This window comes from Pelophylax lessonae (assembly GCF_965119305.1).
Source record: "Pelophylax lessonae genome assembly, chromosome: 2".
In the NCBI taxonomy this organism is placed as follows: Eukaryota; Metazoa; Chordata; class Amphibia; order Anura; family Ranidae; genus Pelophylax; species Pelophylax lessonae.
The window spans coordinates 133,888,937-133,909,820 of NC_138769.1; the positions used below are offsets into that span (position 1 = coordinate 133,888,937).

General features: G+C 41.5%; 1 protein-coding gene across 1 annotated transcript in view; it reads right to left on the reverse strand.

Moving 5' to 3' along the window:
- The window catches only part of HIP1 (huntingtin interacting protein 1), a 260,017-nt gene that overhangs the window by 23,138 nt on the left and 215,995 nt on the right, over positions 1-20,884 (reverse strand). Inside the window, exons 22-28 of the mRNA XM_082244525.1 lie at positions 20,563-20,673; positions 17,717-17,775; positions 17,511-17,604; positions 17,287-17,387; positions 10,570-10,675; positions 2,185-2,308; positions 1,319-1,380 (exon numbers count right to left, since the gene is read on the reverse strand). Coding sequence (XP_082100651.1) covers positions 1,319-1,380; positions 2,185-2,308; positions 10,570-10,675; positions 17,287-17,387; positions 17,511-17,604; positions 17,717-17,775; positions 20,563-20,673 — 657 coding nt within the window. The remainder of the gene's footprint in view (positions 1-1,318; positions 1,381-2,184; positions 2,309-10,569; positions 10,676-17,286; positions 17,388-17,510; positions 17,605-17,716; positions 17,776-20,562; positions 20,674-20,884) is intronic.

The window sequence follows — 20,884 nt, forward strand, 5'->3', positions numbered from 1 at the left end:
GGCTCTAATTAGGAAAACTGCAGGGTCTGTATCCCTTTAGACGTGATTTCCTATTGGGAGTATCCCACCAAAAATGACATTTTTGTTGCAGGGAATGCCTAAAATCTGACTTGCATCTTAGTATAGACTACTGGAAAAATCAGTGAGCAAATCACACAAGCAGGGAATGGTGTTTCTGGGAGGAATTCTGTACAAAACACCTCCAGGTAGCCATATTGCATTACTTTTAAGGGCTCTTTCACACAGGCGGACCATTCAGATCTGCCTGTCTGTTTTTTTGGCGGATCTGAACGGTCCCCCCATGCATCCCTATGGGGCATCGGATGTCAGCGGAGACATGTCCGCTGACATCCGATCCGTCAAATCTGGGCTGATGGAAACCCTATTTTCCATCCGTCCAGCTGATCGGATGGGAACGGAGCGACGGTCTGTTCCCATCCGATTCCCCCATAGAGATGCATGGGGAACTGACAGCTGTGTCTCCGCACACAGCGAGGAGACACAGCTGTCATCCTCCTGCTCAGCGGGGATCGGCGGATCGATCCCACGCTGAGATAAACGGAGTCCGTCTGACGGACGGACAGTGTGAAAGGGGCCTTAGGGCCGTATGTCCGCAAATCATCCTATTTTTTTGCAGATGATTTACGGACATAATGTATGTCAATGGCATTGCGGATGTCAGCGGATGACCATCCGCTGACATCTGATTTTCTTCCTTTCAGTTCTGTTCCGTTTTTTGGAACGGAACAGAACCCTATTTTTCCTCCGTTCAAAAAACGGAAAGGAAGCAAAATCGGATGTCCGCGGTGTCATCCGCTGACATCCGCAATGCCCATAGACTTACATTATGTCCGTATATCATCCGCAAACGGATGGGATGATATGGGGACATACGGAGCGGATGATACAAGTGTCATTCGCTCCGTGAAAAAAAAAAAAAAGGACCGGAGAGGAGCCAAAAAACTGATCACCCGTGTGAAAGAGCCATTACAGAAAATTACAGAGCTGCAGACAAAAAAGGAAAGGTAATTTTTAATAACATTTAATTGTGTCACAATTGTATACGCTAGATTTTTTTCTTTATTTGTTATTTTCTTTCCCGAAGAAAGTGGAATTACCCTTTAAGCATGCAGACATTTCTACGCTTTCTTTTTAGAAAGAAAATGCATGTACTCTTAATTACATCCATTTATTTAATAAATAATATAAAAAAATATAAAAATCAGTTGCTAAAAAAACGACCAAAACCATTAACCTTTCCCTTTATTGTAATGTTAATATTATTTTTATGTATTAGCATTAGTAATATGGACATTACCTGGGAATCCATCTCTTGCCGCTTAATTTGAGTTAGCGTCAAGGTAGAAAAGTCCATTGCTTCTGTAAAGACAACAAGAAACAAATAAATAAGTGTAACATAGAATTCTTTTAATCCTCAGGTAATGGTATAATTGTTGGAATTTTTTGCTTAGACTTTTTAAAATAAAATGTTTTTAAAGGATTTCTATGCTATTATTTTCTATTCATTCTTCATTCAATATAATCGATACATGTATACAGATTAGAACAGCAGTTTTAGCCCCAAGAAGACATTAGGTAGGTGCATGGGGCATGGTGACTGTGTGGGGCTCCGTCTGGGGAACAATTTTTTTTTTCCAGTTCTGAGGTAATAGTGTAAGGAATACAGTTCCAGATCCAGATGACTCAGCTTCACCTATAGCTGCATATGTAATTAAGTTTCCTGCAGCTGCAACCTGCCACAAAGTTTACATCCTGTGACTGAAATCTTCATCACGGCTGGCTGCAATTGCACTGGGAGCCTTTAAAGACTTTTATGGGACTGTCTTCGGAGACTGCAAGTACTTATAAAAGTAAGTGGTTGATGGAGGGGGTTGATTTACAACAAGGAGTGGGCAAAGGTACACTTACCATTTAATCCTGTACAGGATATACGTTATATAACTGTGATCGTAGGAGGAAAACAAATTAAAATGATTTGGATTTTTTTAAGTAGCCAATTTTTGGATGCTTTGTTATGGCCATTGTCAACAACAATAGAATAGCTATAAGTCACAAAGTACGCCCAGTTATGTCTATTACTTGTCCAGAAACTAGATTGGCCTTATTTCAACCCTGCCCATTGACACCTGGAATGGCACATTACCAAAAGAACATTCTACTTACCTATTTCATCTATCCGGGACTTGACTGATTTTGTTGAAGCCACCACACCAGCAGCGTTGTGATTTACCACTTTTGAGGCTTGCTGCAATCTGGTCAGGTTAGTGCTGTCCTTTTCCGCCTTTACCTACAAAGAGCAATTGTGTGACAACAATTCTATTAAAAGGTCAAATCGAAATGGGAACAATGTGGTACAATAGTACACTTTTTAAAGTTTTTGAAGGAATGACAGTCTTTATTGGTACTTTGTCCTATAGCAAAATATTAACGTCACATCTTTATTGGGAAATGACAGTTGGACACTGAAAGGGAAACTCTTGGCTGCTTGGCATTGGCTGCTTTAAGGCACCACAAAATTATCTGCCAAGATGCTTTTCTTAAAATGTACTATTTTTTTGTATGCATTTTGTTACTTCTCCAATTAATACAATCCTGGTGGCCAGAGTTGAAGTGTAGCATCACAGCCACACAAACTCCTGCCATCCACATTTAGACAATTCATTAGTCTGGACATGGGGCAAAGAAATGACCACACTGCTCCTGAGATGCAATTGTTACTCAATTGCAGGAGGGTCTTCCACACATGTACCTGTCCATGGGGAAGGTACTGGTGGCTCCCCTCACTGTGTTAATTAGAAGTCTTTACACAAAACAACCAGATCAACCCAAGATGAGGCAGTCTGGGTCACATTGTTCTTTGTGGGTGTCAACACAGCTTCAACTGTAAAGCCCCGTACACACGTAGCGATCGTCGGCCGAACGATCGGCCGTCTTTTGTCAAGTGCTGTCCTGTCGGTTGAAAACTGCAAAAGACTGCACACGAATTTTGTCGGCCAACAACAGCCGACTGCAGAAGTGATGTCATGTGATGGTTAACTTTCCGTGTGTTTTTTCTTTTCTGAGCATGCCCAGTCTTGCAAATCTGCTCATTGTTGGCCGAATTCTGTACTGACTGGCGAACAATCGGCCGTTCTGGTGACGGCCAACAAAAATTTTAAAGTCTGCACGCCAGATTCTGTTCGGCCGAAAATGCGCTGTCGGCTGTCGGAAGCATCATACTAACAAGCCTACAATCGGCCGATCGGTCGGCGGCCGAATATTTACGGCCGACAATCGGTACGTGTGTACGGGGCTTAACAAAGAAAACGAATGGCTTCACTTTACCCTTTAGCAGGGATTCCCAAACTACGGCCCTCCAAGGGATGTATAGTTCCGCAACAGCTGCAGGACCATAGATTGGGAATCCCTGCCCTATAGGATAACCACAGATCCATAACCCAAAATCTAGGCACTTTATTATCCAAATATTGATCACAACTTCCGTTATTAATATTTGGCCCTCATCCTCATTTGTGGCCAAGAGGAAAGCATGGTAGATAGGCCAAATATAATTTACAGATGTTAGGACTGTGTTACCAAATTCCTTATTCCACACAGAGAATGAGCATAGGGGTTTATTTACTAAAGCTAAATCGGATATTTCCTTTACAAGAGAATAATCCTCAGAGCAGAACAAAATTTCAATTTGTAAAAAATACTCAATAAGGTGCATTCTTGTTTGAACATGATTGGATGACAGAAGTCAGCAGAGCTTGATCTGATTTACTAAGCTATGGGGCTAATTCCCTTGCAAAGTGTAACTTCCTTTGCCAAGTGAACAGCCTTTTTGCCTTTAGCAAATCAACCTCATATACAGCAGGTAAAGGAAGTATTGAACATGTCACCATTTCTCTAGGTAAATATATTTTTAAAGGTGCTATTGACATGAAACCTTCACCGAATGTTGGTAACAACCCCTGCAATCAATACATACAAAGAAGCCAAAACAAATGTGTTCAGTTATGTTATGTGTAAGTTAAGTTATGTGTAATAAAAGTGAATGACACATGGAAAAAGTATTGAACACATGAAGAAAGGAGGTTGCAAAAAGGCATTTAAAGCCAAGACACCAGCTGAAATCTATCAGTAATTAGAAAGCAATCCAGCCACTTATCAGTGCAAATTATTATCATCTGGTTCAGTCTCAACTGATAGCCTATAAAAAGGGGTCTCATCTCATTACCAAGGTATCACACAAGAAATGTCTCATGATGGGTAAAAGCAAAGAGCTCTCTCAAGACTTTTGCACACTTATTGTTTCAAAACATACTGATGGCGTTGATCACAGAAGAATTTATTAACTTCTGAATGTTCCAGGGAGCACTGAAGAAGCAGTGAAGTGTTTCCGTATTCCGGAAAGAACATAATTTCGCCCATAAAGCAGCCACGTAGAAATGACATAGGAATGAAAAGAATTATCAGAGGAGTTGTAAAAGAGCCAAGGATCACTTGTGGAGAGCTTCAGAAAGACCTAACACTAGCAGGTATAATTGCTTCAAAGAAAACAATAAGTAATGCACTCAAGCCTGAGAATTACTGGGATAATATAGTCTGGTCAGATGACACTGCACATCACCCCAAAAACACCATACCAACAGTGAAGTTTGGAGGTGGGAACATCATGATGTGGGGCTGTTTTTCAGCATACGTTACTGGCAAACTTCATATTGTTGAAGGAAGGATGAATGGAAAAATGTACCAAGATATTCTTGATAAAAATCTGCTGCCATCAGGATAATGAAGATTAAATGAGGGTAGACATTTCAGCAATACAATAATCCCAAACATAAAGTCAAGGAAACTCTCAATTGGTTTCAAAGAAAGAAAATAAAGCTGCTACAATTGCCCAGCCAACCACCTGACTTGAATCCAATAGAAATTCAATGGAAAGAACTAAAGATCAGGGTTCATAGAGGAGGCCCATGGAACCTTCAAGATTTGAGGACTGAGTGGAATAATGGGGAAAAATCACACCTAAGCAATGCATGCAACTAGTTTCTCCATACAGGAGGTGTCTTGAAGCTGTCATTACCAACAAAGGATTTTGTACGAAATATTAAATACATTTTTTTTAAAGCTTTATTATTCAACACAAGTTCCCCATCAGTGTCAGAATAGATAGTACATATCTCATTCAGAAAGGTATCAAAAGGCATACACAAAAACAGTATTAGTCATTATCCGTGGGATAGCAATATTTCAAAATGTAAGACTAGTCCAGGGGAGGAAACTCACCCCCCTATATTCCGTCCAGTGTGCAATACCATAATCCCTACCCACATCCTTAAAACATACTCCCTTCCTCTCAGGGCTATTGTTTGTATCTCACATATCCACCCCTCCCTCCAATGTATCAGTAGAATCCACCCATCTAAACCAGATCTTCCTGAACTTCTTGGAGTATACCCGCGCCTCGTATGTCATACGATACATGGAAATATCAGCATTTACCACCCTCATCCACATTGGCAGCGGCAACCTTTCTCTATGTATCCACCTCCTTGCTATGAGTTTATGCACAGAAAAGAAAATAATGGAGTAAGACCTTTATAGCCATGTCCATCTCCTCACTCTCAATAACCCCCAGAAGACATATCAAGGGGGAGGACACATTAGGAAGGCCAAACTTATCTGCTATAAACTCAGTCACTTGAAACTATAACGGCCTCACCCTAGGGCAGTCCCACACCATGTGAAGAAACGTCCCCTGAGCTATTGAGCATCTATGGCAGGTTGCAGCATCCCTTTTATGCATACGAAATAGGCGTACGGGTGTATAATACATCTGATGTAAAAATCTCAGCTGAATCATCCTATCCGTAGAGGATATCACCGTTATAAGGTATGTATCAAGCACCTCCTTCCACATCTCCTGCAAAAGCTCCGGTATAATGATCAGCCATCAAGCTCTAGCTCGTTCCACAAGTCCAGGACCCAAGGCCCCATAATATCTGGAGACCCTCTTAGTTGAGTGGCCCCCTCTCTTAGGCAGACCCCTGGGCAGGTACTTGAGTACTCACGCCACTGTTTTTCCAGAAGTCCTCTGCCCAGCAGCTCCACTTGGTCAGCACACACTGGATCCTCTGCATCACAGCTCAACCCCTGGTCCCTAGGCCGACTGCCTGAACCACCTTCCTCACTTCAGCAGAAGGAGAGACAGCCGTCACCTCCTCCTGGGACTTTGCTCCCGCCAAAAGACACCCTGTCACTTCCTATTTATGTGCCAACCCAGGATGCATTGCAGGAATGCCCTCCCACTGGAACTGACATAAAACAGAGTGTGCCACTGGCTGGGTTTCCTCCACTGCCCAGTGAGCTCTCTCATTGGCTGCAGTGGGGACACTCCCTCAGACCCAGTGAATCACACTTGGAAACATGTGACAGGCTAAACTAACAGATCAGGCCCTCTTAATAAGCAGAACAGGGCCACATATATACTTTACCTAGCACCTATCTAGGAGGGTGCTACACAACACTGAAAACACACCATATCTGAATAAGGAAAAATCCTACGTTGGATAGTGATGGGCCGAACACCAGAACATCTCGAACAGGGAAAAAGTTCTAGCGGACATGTGAACTTAAAGTCTATGAGACACAAACATAAAAATTCAAAAGTCCTAATTTTAAAGGCTTATATGCATGTTATTGCCATAAAAAGTGTATGGGGACCTGGGTACTGCCCTGGGGACATGCATCAATGCAAAAAGATTTTTTTTAAATTATAGTTTTTACAGGAGCAGTGATTTTTATAATGCTTAAAGTGAAACAATAAAAATGAAAAATTCCTTTAAATATTGTCCCTGGGGGGGACCCCTTAATGTGCCTGTAAATTGGCTCTGAGCGTCACTGCATCACTACCGCCTTTGCTTGGAACGCACTTCCGGTTACGTGGAACGCATTGCGTTCCGGAAGAGCCCCAGCTTCGCTTATCACACGGTTTATGATGATTCTTATGCCTGATTTGCTTCGATTTATGTGAGTACTTTTCTTTAATAAACCTAAACGCTTTTAAACGGTACTACACTATACGAGCCTTCTTTCCTCTTATGTGTACCCGGATTACATCTGGACACTGAGTCACCACGCCATAAGACCCCCATTGATCGTCTCCAGTCACCTATGGTGATAGGATCCCTACTGAGGATACTTCCAGAGGAACCCAGGGATGACTACTGAGGGACATAGGAATTACGCCCTATCTGGAATATAGGCCTGTTACCCCTGTAGGGGTTCCCCTTTCTGGTAAGTGCGGTCCTGGGAGTGAGGGGAGCACCACTAGCCCATCACACCGGCCACACTTGAAGAACCACTAGAAGCACTTTAGTCACCTTTGAAGGGACGCTGCACTGATTTAACCCTGCACTGGGGCACCTAGTGTGCGATTGGGACTATTTATATTTATAAAATAAGTTGCGCTGTGGATGATGTATACAAGTTGATTGTATGGTGAAATAGTAAAAGATCCGAATAATGTCCAGAATATGGAAACAAAAACGGGTAACTTGTGCAGGTACCGCTTACCGGAAATATGATAAACAAAGGCCCATCAGTATGTTCAAATACGTCCTAGGGATGAGGTCCAAGTGGACTACCAGGTTCCAACGCGGATCCCTCAATGGAGTGGTAACATGTGTGGTACAAAAAAATGGTGAGAATATCATCTTTGATGAAACGCGTCAGGTCACGGCGTGCTGACGTCACCTACACGTTGCTGTCCACGAGGGACGGGCGAGCGGAGCCGTCCGGCCGGCGGCTTTTTTTCCTCTCTGCATTTGATCTTCTGATTGTCTGTAAGTGCATTACCATTTTTAACAATAAATACATCCGTGGGTTTTACACTATGGCGTTTTCCATATTTTGTATCATCCATGGTTGACCCAATACCGTCTATTTGAGTTCCCTATCTGAGTGAGGAGACACAACGGATCGGTTCCACACATATCCTTCCTGCCTCCAAATCATCGGGAGTCGGTAAGGGTGTTTTATCCATCAGAGGTGTCCCCCCACTTGCTTGCATGTTCAAGTCACACCTATCCAGTCATATATAAGCTCTCCATACTCATCCTTGTGGTAAGCTGCTGTCCTATTGGGGTAATCCCCCTTCCCCCCTTTTTGGTGCATCTGCTATTTTTCTTCTATATTTCGGTAAGGAGTACCTATTGGGGTTCTGTGGCATCCTTTTATCACGTTTTCTTTCACTACGGGAGAAGTGGTGTTCTCATTGCACTTTGGGTGTCCTTTCTTTACACATATTTTTTGGTTTTACGCTATGGCGGTATATTTTTTTGTACCACACATGTTACCACTCCATTGAGGGATCCGCGTGGGGAACCTGGTAGTCCACTTGGACCTCATCCCTAGGACGTATTTGAACATACTGATGGGCCTTTGTTTATCATATTTCCGGTAAGCGGTACCTGCACAAGTTACCCGTTTTTGTTTCCATATTCTGGACATTATTCGGATCTTTTACTATTTCACCACACAATCAACTTGTATACATCATCCACAGCGCAACTTATTTTATATTGGACATTTTTTGGGTGCTAGTCTCACTTGAGGTTGCTGCTTTTATTCTATTTTTGGATTAGCGCAATTGTTTTCTCTTTTTTTCTATTTATATTTATATTAACTCCTGGAAAGCTATACTTCACCCTCAACACCCATTATTTATCCCTTTTTATACCTGAATTTATCTATTTTTGTTTTTTTGTACTATGCGATGTTTGGAATCGCATCACTTTACATTATTATTTTTTAATTAGGTTACTAGCATCCACTTGCACTTGCTCCTCTTTGGGGCTTGCTCTATTGATTGGAGCTTATTCACTTCTGTTCCCGTTCTTTTATGCGACTTTGGAATCGCATCACTTTGCACTGAGTAGTCGTCAGCTTCTACTGCCTGTGACCTGATCCTGTGCTTGTTCCTGTTTGACTCTGCTCGTTCCTGATACCTTATTGCTGACCCGGCTTGTGATCCGACTCTGCCTTTTGCCTGCCGTTCCGGTGCCTTCTCTGCTCGCCTGATATCGACCCTGGCTTAGCCCTGACTCTTCTCTGTATCCGATCTTTTACCTCTGCTACTTGGCCGTTACCGACTTCCGCCTGCCAGACCATCCAAGGTTCTACATCCACCTGATCACCGGCTTGGTTTCTGTTGGCTTTCCTGCACCTGTTGCTGTGTACCTGCACCTGCCTGTTCACCAGTCTGCCTGCTGTTCTGCACCTGTTTGCATGTACCCGCATCTGCCAGTCCACAAATCTGCTTGGCACCTGCTGCAAGTACCTTCTGTCCAGGATCTCCAACCAGGCACCCGTGCCACTCCATGCCCTGTTATATCCTGTCACCACCCTCAGGAGAAACAGGACAGGAGGTATAAGGGAAAGCCCTCCCATCAGCTCAGCCTCAACAAGTCTGCACTATTGTCCTCCCTTTTGTGTTGAGGTTACTGGAATTGGGACCACTTTGCAGCAAGTCTTGGCGTTATATCCCTTATTTGGCTATACATACCATTCTGATGTCAGCTTATCAGGGCCGTTGGAGTTGGGATCCTTGAGATAATTTGGTGGTCCATCTTGTCCATATCTGGATATACACACCGCTCTGGCTTCATTAACATCTGGTAAGTGCATAAGGGTGCACATCATGTTTGGGTGTTGGCTTTCTCTTACCTGCACAACCAGGATCTGGGATTTTGCCTCTTTTCCCCTTTCCATTATATGGACTTTATTTGGACTTTTTTGGATGCCTTTATTTGTTAATTTATTGGTCATATATTTAGTGTTTGGCGCTACTACATTCCTTTTTTTTTCTTTGCACTATTAACTACTAGCACTTTTTATTTAGGTTACCATTTGTAATACCACTTAGTATCCATTTGCACTTGCCCCCTTGAGGCTTGCTCTATTGATTGGAGCTCATTCACAATCAGTCACTATAGCACTTTTTCTTTGTACCCTGATTGTTATTTGCACTTTACTTGGTTCACAAAGTATATTTGAATTATTAACTGTATGCACTTAGTCACTTTATATTGTTGTAGGAGGTTCACTTGTATTTCTTATTACCATTGTTTTTTTGTCGCATCTGTATTTATTTGATGTTTTTACGCCCTATTGATGTTTTATTGATACATATACTAAGTGTTTACAAATTTTTATCTACACATTTATTTGCCTGGGATAGTGCAATCATAATTTATCGAATTTATACACCGTTAGACACCTGACAGTGCCATTTACCTCCCCATCCAACCATCAGTAAATAACTGCTCATTTCAAAATGATGTTTTTTACTAACTTTTTTGCATTGATATATGTCCCTAGGGCAGTACCTGAACCTGCATACTCTTTTTATGTCCAATATCTTGTATCTAAGGCCTCAAAATGGGCACATTTGATGTTCAAGAGTTATAGCGCGAACCAAACTGGGGGGGGGGGGTTCGGCCCATCTCGAATAACAACTACCTTTCATCATCTAAAGTGCATGTTCTTATTAAGCCATACCTTGGAAGCTGCTACAAGTTGGGCTGTGCTAGCTGCAATTTCATGGGAACACACAATAAGGTCTTCAAATTTTCCCTTCCCTTGGACAACAAGGTCCGCAGCATCCCTGAAAAACATGACAAAAAACACATAAGATAAAGTATACCATTATGTCAGAAAAAAGTAATAAATACAACCATGAGTCTAGACTACATCTACATATTTCATAATTACTTTTAGAATCTATGAAAACATTTAATTTACACTAACAGTCTGCCATACAGGTAAAATTACCCAAGCTGACAGGCACGCATGAACAGTTTAAATTAATAAGGTAAATTTGAGTTGGATGTCTCTGAAATTCAGAGCAAAAAAAAAAAGCAGTAAAGTTACCCTTTCTCTGTCTTCACAATAATAAAAGAGGTGCAAGACTTTGAAATCCAACTTTGTCTATCCAATTACAGCCAGGTTTGACAAAAATGTCAGGCTGATTATGCAATGTGCATTCTGTTTCACAGAAGGTTTTACAGTGTCTGTACATTTACCGATGCCTCAGGGGAGTTATGTATTAATACCTCTTATGTTTCTACTGCTTTAGTTATGTATGCTATCTTTTAGGCTGGGTTCACACTGGTGCGATCGCAGACATCACATGTGATTCACACTGCAATGCTATGCAGATTACATGCGATGTCTGTGCGATGCGAATTCAGCCATACAAACTGTATGGCTGAAATTAAGGTACATTGCATTCGCACCAAAATGGTGCAGGACCTTTTTTTCGTCTGCACTGGAATCCGATAGAATGGGTGTTCACACCCATGCAATCCGATTTCTGTACCATTTCACAGTTCGCACTGCGATCTGCGAACCGATCTGGGGTTACATAGTTACATAGTTTGTGAGGTTGAAAAAAAACATCCGTCCATCCAGTTCAACCTATGATGTGTGTGTGTGATTGCTGTTAACCGTACATTGTATACCCCTTTATGTTGTGGTCTTTAAGGTGCCCATCTAATCATTTTTTGAAACTATCGATGCTCCCTGCTGATACTACTGCTTGTGGAAGAGAATTCCACATTCTTACTGCTCTGACAGTAAAGAACCCCTTACATATTTTAAGGTTAAACCGTTTTTCCTCTAGTTATAGTGAGTGTCCACGTGTCTTATTGTATTCCCTTTCCCTGAAAAGTTTATTCCTTATGCTAGGGTAATCACCAGTACAGTATTTGTACATTGATATCATATCCCCCCTCAAGCGTCTCTTCTCCACAGAGAATAAGTTCAATGCTTGTAGGCTTTCCTCATAGCTGATGTCCTCCATTCCCCTAATTATTTTTGTTGCCCTTCTCTGGACTCTCTCCAGTTCTAGTACATCCTTCCTGAGGACCGGTGCCCAGAACTGGACAGCATACTCCAGGTGTGGCCAGACCAGAGTCTTGTAGAGTGGGAGAATAATCTCTTTATTTCTGGAGTCAATCCCCTTTTTTATACATGCCAGTATTTTGTTGGCTTTGCTTGCAGCTGCTTGGCATTGCATGCCACTGCCAAGCCTGTTGACCACTATTACCCCCAGGTCTTTTTCCATCTTAGATTCACCCAGAGGTTCCCCCCTAGTGAGTAGCTTGCTTTCGTGTTTCTTATGCCCAAGTGTATTACTTTACATTTTTCAACATTAAACCTCATCTGCCATGTAGTTGTCCACCCCATAATTTTGTTCAGGTCCGCTTGTAAGGTTTCCACATCCTGCATAGAAGATATTAGCCTGCTTAGTTTAGTATCATCCGCAAATACCGAGATTGTGCTGGATATCCCCTCCTCTAGATCGTTTATGAATAAATTAAACAGGATTGGTCTCAGGACAGAACCTTGGGGGACCCCACTTTCAACACCTGCCCAATCCGAGTACTCCCCATTAATCACCACCCTCTGGACTCTCCCCTGGAGTCATGTCAGATCTCTTGGTGGAGGCCGAAGTGCTGAGAGGGCTTCCCTTGCAGCTCGGTGCGAATCACCCCTGGAAGTGAGACAGGTGGTGACGCGACCCAAGTAGCACTGGATGCTTGTGGAGTGCTGGTGGATGGCTGAGAAGAATATCTGGGTTCACTTCTGGTAACTCCAATGGGAACAAGCAGTGCGGTAGTCAGTGCCAGGTCGGGGGTCATACACGTGTGGTCAGTCCGAAGTAACAGCAAGCTGCTAGTTAAACAAGCCGGGGTGCCGTGGCCAGGGGGTTTAGCAGAAGCAGGTCTGTTGAGCAAGCCGGGGTCAGTACACAAGTAATCAGACAGAAGGTGCAGCAGGAGTAGGGATGGTCAGACGAGCCAGAGGTCAAAGCAAAGGAGCGAGATCAACAGGTCAGAAGGCAAGCCGGGTCACAACAGGGAAGCAGGAAACAATCACAGGGCAAAGGTACAGGAAGCTGTCGATAATCCAGCGCCGGATGGCGGTGTGAGCGGTCCTTAAGAAGAAGCTGGATTGGTGCGGTGTGCGTCATGACGCACACGCGCTGCGCCGGCACGTATGCGTGCACGCGCAACCACGCTCCCACGCATGCGCACTCGCCTGGAAAGATCATTGGCCGCACGGCGGCGTCTATGTCCCTGACAAGTCAGTTCTCTATCCAGGTACTCACCCTATGGTCCATACCTATGTACCTTAGTTTGTACAGTAAGCGTTTGTGGGGAACTGTGTCAAATGCCTTTGCAAAGTCCAGATTCACCACATCCACAGGCCTTCCTTCATCTAGATGGCAACTCACTTCATCATAGAAGGTTAATAGATTGGTCTGGCAAGAACGATTTTTCATGAATCCATGCTGATTACTACTAATAATACCGTTTTCATTACTAAAGTCTTGTATGTAGTCTCTTAACATATCCTCTAAAATCTTGCAGTCTACTGATGTTAGGCTGACCGACCTATAGTTTCCGGGGATATATCTCAGCCCTTTTTTAAATATTGGTACCACGTTGGCTTTTTTCCAATCAGCTGGCAACATTCCCATCTGTAGACTATCCTTAAAGATCAAGAATAATGGTCTGGCTATCACCTGGCTGAGCTCTTGAACCACTTCCATACAGAGCAGTTACACCCCCTTCCTGCCCAGACCAATTTTCAGCTTTCGGCGCTCTCACATTTTGAATGATAAATACTCAGTCATGCAATGCTGTACCCAATCAAATTTTTTATCATTTTTTTCACACAAATAGAGCTTTCTTTTGGTAGTATTTAATCACCACTGGTTTTTTTATTTTTTTGAGATATAAGTGAAAAAAGAGCGAAAATTTTGAAAAAAACACATTTTGTTTTAGTTTCTATTATAAAATTTTGCAAATAAGTAATTTTTTTTCATAAATTTGGGCCAAAATTTATACTTCTATATATCTTTGGTAAAAATAACCCACATTAGTGGTTATTATTTAGTCTGTGTGAAAGTTATAGAGTCTACAAGCTATGGTGCCATTCATTGAAAATTGATCACGCCTGATGTACCGATGGCCTATCTAATTTCTTGAGGCCCTGAAATGTCAGGACAGTACAAATACCCACCAAATGACCCCTTTTTGGAAAGTAGACATTCCAGGGTATTTAGTAAGAGGCATGGTGAGTTTTTTTAAGTTGTAATTTTTTCCCACAATTCTTGGGAAAATGAAGAAATATTTTTTTTTTTATATACACAAAATTGTCATAATTGTCAAAGTTATTTCTCACACACAGTATATGCATACTTGCAATTACACCCCAAAATACATTCTGCTACTCCTCCTGAGTATGGTGATAGCACATGTGTGAGACCTTTACACAGCCTGGCCACAAACAGAGGCCCAACATGCAGGGACCACCATCAGGTGTTCTAGGAGCATAAATTACACATATAATTTCCTAACGACCTATCACACTTTTGAAGGCCCTGGGGCACCAGGACAATGGAATTACCCACAAAATGACCCCATTTTGGAAAGCAAACACCCCAATGTATATTCTTTGAGGCAAAATTAGTCTTTTGAACGTGTCATTTTTTTCCACAAGTTTTTGGAATATGTGGAAAGAAAATGAAAACGCATTTTTTTTTTACACAAAGTTGTCAATTTATAGGATATTTCTAACACATAGCATGTACATAGCAAAAATGACACCCCAAAATACATTCTACTACTCCTCCTGAGTATAGCGATACCACATGTATGGGACTTTGCCACAGCATAGCCACATACAGAGGCCCAACATGCAAGGAACACTGTCAGGTGTTCTAGAAGCATAAATTACACACATAATTTCATTACAACCAATCACACTTTTGAAAGCCCTGGAACCCCAGGACAATGGAAACCCCCACACAATGACCCCATTTTGGAAAGCAAACACCCCAACACATAATCTAGGAGGCATGGGCTGCAGATAGGTACTCAGGTACACTGATCGGCTTCAGAAAGGTACTCGGGTACTCTGATGAGCTTCAGAGTAGGGATGATCGAACGGTTCGGGTCGACCATCGGTTCGACCCGAACATTGGCTGTTCGAAATTCGGCTGAATTCCGAACTTTTTGCTGAAAAAGTTCGGAATTCGGCAACCAGAACTGACCAAAATGCAATGGGACAGGAAATGGGCTTTAAAAGCCTGTGATTGGACAAGAACCATCAGTAAAAAGCAGTTGATGGGGCAAGAGAATGCTAGGAATGTGATTGAAGTGACTAGGGGGTCCAGAGGTCGATCATTAGTGAATACGCCCCCCAGTATATAAGACAGCCCCCGCCAAATTCCTAGCATTGTAATACAGGGCTGTGGAAGAGAGTGGAAGCAGTTCTGTGACTTTGCTAAAAGTGTCATTTAGCAATTTTTAGTGTGAGGAAAGGGATATCTAGTGTAGTTAGGGTGCTATTTTCCACTTTAGTTAGCTTTAATAATCTAGTTTCTGTAGGGAAAGTGTTAAGTGTAAGGGGACCGTAGTGTAGTGTAGGGTTAACTGACTCTGTCTGCTATGGCAGGGTGACAAAACCCTTCCATGTCAGGGTGACCGCTATAGAGAAAAGATCAAAACCAAAGGAATCCGCGCTTAGGATAAAAGCTAAAAAACAGACTTGGCTGCAGTCCACTTCAAAAATACAGCCCTATAAAAGGATGTATCAAATATATATGTGTAAAAGAGGAAGTGATTGGCGCTGCCAGATATAAAATGTGAGACAAATAGTTTGTAAAGTGTACAGGTGTACAGGACATTTCAGACTCATACGTGCACCTGTACACTTTACAAACTATTTATTTATTATTGCACATTGCACAACACTGCACTAGGCACCAATTGCCACATTAATATATTTATTTTATACATTTTAGAATTTGAAGTCGGCACCAAATTTATATAAAACTACGGACACATATATTTTTTTATTTTCTATTTACCAATTTATAGATTTATCTTGGGTGACCACACCTGCTGCACTTAGCACTTTTTGCACTTTGGTTGCATTTGTTTTACAGCGGCATATGTACACAGACACATTGTATGTATATCGGTAGTATATATGCCACATACAAGATTTTATATATAGTCTTTTTTATTTCTATATATCCTTCATCTTGAAATTCATTACCACCTGTTCCTTAAAGGTTGATTTTACACATCATAACAGAGATTTATTAGCACTAGAAAACACACCTTATTTATTTGTCTCACATTTTATATCTGGCAGCGCCAATCACTTCCTCTTTTACACATATAGAGAAAAGATTGTTTCTCTTAGGTCACTTACAGAACAGCGATATGGCTTCTTCTTCTTCTGCTTTTTGCTGCAGGCGTTCATAGGACTTTTTTGAGGACATGTTTGGAGTCAGGCATGACATCTGAACATCTGTATAGGGGTATATATACACACACATGTATGTATATATACACCTACACATACATAGGTGTGAAAGTAGCAGAACACTATGCTTGCGCTAATGAAATAATTAACAGGCATATGTCTCCGCTCCTATCACACCTATATATGTGTATGTGTATATATGCATATAAGTGTGTGTGTATATATACCCCTATACAGAAGTTCAGATGTTCTGCCTGCCTCCAAAGACCCCAAAAAAATGCCCAAAAAAAAAAAACCCCTGCAAAAAGCCCCTGGCTTTAGATACAATACCCCACAATGCACCAGTCTGTGCCAATCCCTGGGGCTGTATCAAAGCCTTTGTCCTCATTGGCCAGGTTTCCTCCACTTGTCCAATGTGCTTCCCCATTAGGCACAGTGGGGACACCTCAGACCATATGAATCACACACTGGGCACATTGAGCAGACCTAACTCAAAGATCCTGCTCCCTGATAAACAGAGAGAATATAGAATGTACCTGCTGCTCCTCTGATAGGCAGAGCCAAAAACTATACTCTCTCTCTAGCACCTATCTAGGAGGGTGCTACACTGACAGTCATCAACATGATGTGTGCTTCCACAGGCCTAAGCTAAACTTATATTGGCTATGAAGAAATCTGGCCTTTCATGTATCCTGCACAGAGCACCTAGCATAAGAATGGGGAATTCATGCAGTTCACACTTTGTTAGGGATGGTTGGCGCATTGACATTCTTAAAGTATGTTATTTATAAAGGTCTATTGGTCCTCTGTTGCCTGGTTTCTGGCTTAAGTTCTGACACTACAAAGCAACCCTTGTGTTTTCCTATGAAAGGAGCTGTCCCATCTTTCTATAAACTGATGTTGGTGTGATAATTACTAGAATATACTTACACCATAACAGTGGCTCCCCACCCCACAGCCTTGGAAGCAGAAATCAGCCCCTCTGTCCACCGTGAGTTTCTGGCATAGAACTCTTTTGGAGATGCTGCTCCCTAAAAAAAATTAGCACACAAGAAAGGTTTTTCAAATACATGCACAGATAAAGCTGAATTTCTCTGGACTATGATTGTGTGATGTGCTTGAATAAGACACACAAAGGACAAGGACATACTGACCCCTCCACTCTCCACAATCTCTTTCTGAAGATCCTTTGAGGCCAGAATCAAAGCCTGGATACCCTGCATGAGATCTGTACATGACCCCAGAATCCTGCAGAACAAAGTCACACATGTTGTAAAGAACTCTCATTCCACAACATAGGCTTAGTTTAGACTCATTTTATTTCTTGGATATGGAGTGTTTGAACAAATAAGTATCTTACTGTTCATTGACTTGTAATTTTAGTCCAGTGTCATCAGTTCGAGACTTCTTCAGCATTTCCTGAGGGGAAAAAAGGATTATTCTGTCACACAAAGTATCTTCAAAGAACAATCCATTACTTTTATCTGTGTCTGAATCAGACAAGCAAGTATTTTTAGTTTAACTGATAAATTGTGTGTCACTGAGTGCTTTTGTGACCATCCAATGAACTGATGTTGCACATGCATGATGTCATCTTGTTGCTTTTAAGCAATGTGCTCTTATGGTGGCTATAGACGCTTTCATAAATTATTAGTTTTTTTTCTGATCAATATCTTTCCATTGAAATAATTGATCTATAGTCAACAGCCCGTTCAATCGATATGCTGCACTGGATAAGTGAGTTTCGATCAAGAGGGACAATACAATCGTAACTTATGATCATATATTATTGATTTCAAAGAGGATGGCTCATTCGTATAGTTTAAGGAACAAGTTAAGGGTACCACATCCCTATAATAACAATGTAGAACAGAATGTGGGGCAATCGGTCGGGACTTTATAGGTACCATCTGAGACCAATAAGTACAAAAATTGTATAAAAACTTTAAGTTTATTATATGTATCTCCAAAAAAAATTGGAAAAGAGAAAGAGAATCAAAATTTACAAAAAGGACAAGGGAACAATTGATCTGTAAATAGATACAATGTTGAATAATAAAAACATCCCAATAAGTGCATAATCCTCATACACTGGTATTAGAACCTATGGGAAGTAACACTGGGCCAGATAATACCGGTGTCAGTAGAAATTCCCTAGGCAGACCATAACCCACCACCCTACACGTTTCGCAGTGTGAACCGCTTCTTCAGGGGTATAGGGGTGCACATAGATGTTTCAAGAGGAAGACTGTTGAATAATGGAACAAACATTAGTTACAGAGCGGTTTTACTACAAATCATACATGACATAACATGGCATTGACAATAGATTCTATTTGAGAAATATTCAAGAACATTATACATAACAGTATCATTTTATATATCATACAAACACAGAAGCCAAAAATAATGAGTGCGGATAATCCCACCTTAAAAGGCTGCCGGACTATGGATAGGAAAGAAGAGGAATGTGTCAAGAACACACCAAGTCCCCCGGGCGGACAAGGTGGGATTATCCCACATTATTTTTGGCTTCTGTGTTTGTATGATATATAAAATGATACTGTAATGTTTAATGTTCTTGAATATTTCTCAAATAGAATCTATTGTCAATGTCATGTTATGTCATGTATGATTTGTAGTAAAACCGCTCTGTAACTAATGTTTGTTCCATAAATTCAACAGTCTTCCTCTTGAAACATCTATGTGCACCCCTATACCCCTGAAGAAGCGGTTCACACTGCGAAACATGTAGGGTGGTGGGTTATGGTCTGCCTAGGGAATTTCTACTGACACCGGTATTATCTGGCCCAGTGTTACTTCCCATAGGTTCTAATACAAGTGTATGAGGATTATGCACTTATTTTGATGTTTTTATTATTCAACATTGTATCTATGTACAGATCAATTGTTCCCTTGTCCTTTTTGTAAATTTTGATTCTCTTTTCCAATTTTTTTTGGAGATACATATAATATATTATTGATTGTATTTCTATTTTCACCATGTAATCTCATAATCAGATCCATCAAAATACATTTGTATTCATGAACAAAGTATTTCAGTGCTGCCGACAGATGCCGATAATATTCCACCCTGGCTGATCAACTCAGTTTAATGAAATTCTAGCGACATTTTGTCTAAATCAATCAGAAGGGAAGGTATGGCTAATCGACTGTTTGCAGATTTGATAATTTTGACGGAATTGTGCATCAATCAGATAAAAAAATAACAATTGAAGCGTATGTGGCCACCATTAGGGCCATATCACACTAGCGATCTTGTTGTCAGCAACAAGATTGCTAGTGTGACATGACTCTTGCTCATTCCCAAGGCCTCTAATGATTTATCAGTTTAGGTACTTGAGTGAAGGTATAGGGTACTAGTCAATGATTTTGGGGTCTGGTTTAGACACACATTAAACAGATTACATGACACAAAGTGCTGTGGAACATGAGTCAAAAAGGAAAAGACAAGCTGCCAGAGCTTTTATTAACACGGTAAAAGTACTGTTAGAGGCCCAGATAATCAGAGCAGATGTTGATGGTCTGCAGCTGGAGCAGATAGGGATACATGTGGTACTAACAGAAGACAGTGTGGCACCTAAATAGGAAACATCTTCAAGTGCATCATGGGTCTCCAGCTATTCCACCTACTGAGAATATACTGTATAGGTGATTATGTATAGTGCATGGTTGTCATCAGTGTAAGAATTTTCTATATCTACCATAATGATAGTAAGAATATGCTGAAACCACATTTTCTTTACTGGGTCATACTAATGCCTCGTACACACGCAACGATTGCTGGCCGACCGATCGGCCGTCTTTTGTCCAGTGTTGTTGTGTTGGTTGAAATGTGCTCTAGACTGCACACTAATTTTCTCGGCCAACAAAAAACAACTTCAGAAGTGATGTCATGTGCTGGTTTACTTTCCGTGTGTTTTTTCTTCTCTGAGCATGCCCAGTCATGCTCATCACATTTTTGTCTGCCAAAATCTGTACTGACTGAAGGAAAATCGGCCGTTCTGTTGACGGCCAACAAAAATTTTATAGCCTGCACACCAGATTTTGTTCGGCCGTAAAGTCGCAGTCAGTTGTCGGAAGCATCATACTAACAAGCCGATAATCGGCCGATCGGACGTTGGCCGAAAATTCACGGCCAACAATCGTTGCGTGTGTACGAGGCATAATAAACACAGTTCTCACCTCAATCCTGGCAGCAGCTGTTTCTACAGCTGCTGCAGTGGCTGTCATTTCTTTATCCACCAGGTCACCCAACTCCTCCTCTTTAATATCAAGTGATGGAGGACGCAACTCCTAAAAGACAAACATTGTTACAGAAAATACTGTATGTCTACCAAGTTATTATGGCGTGGGTTGTCTTTAAGGCAAACTTCACTTAATAAATAACCATGCTGGCCACCCTCGCAGTAGTGCGATTTGTACAATATCATTACTGTTTTCACTGAAAAGGCTGACATTCCTAAGCTGCACGGTCTGTGTGTCATTGGAAGAGGTGTTTTTGCTC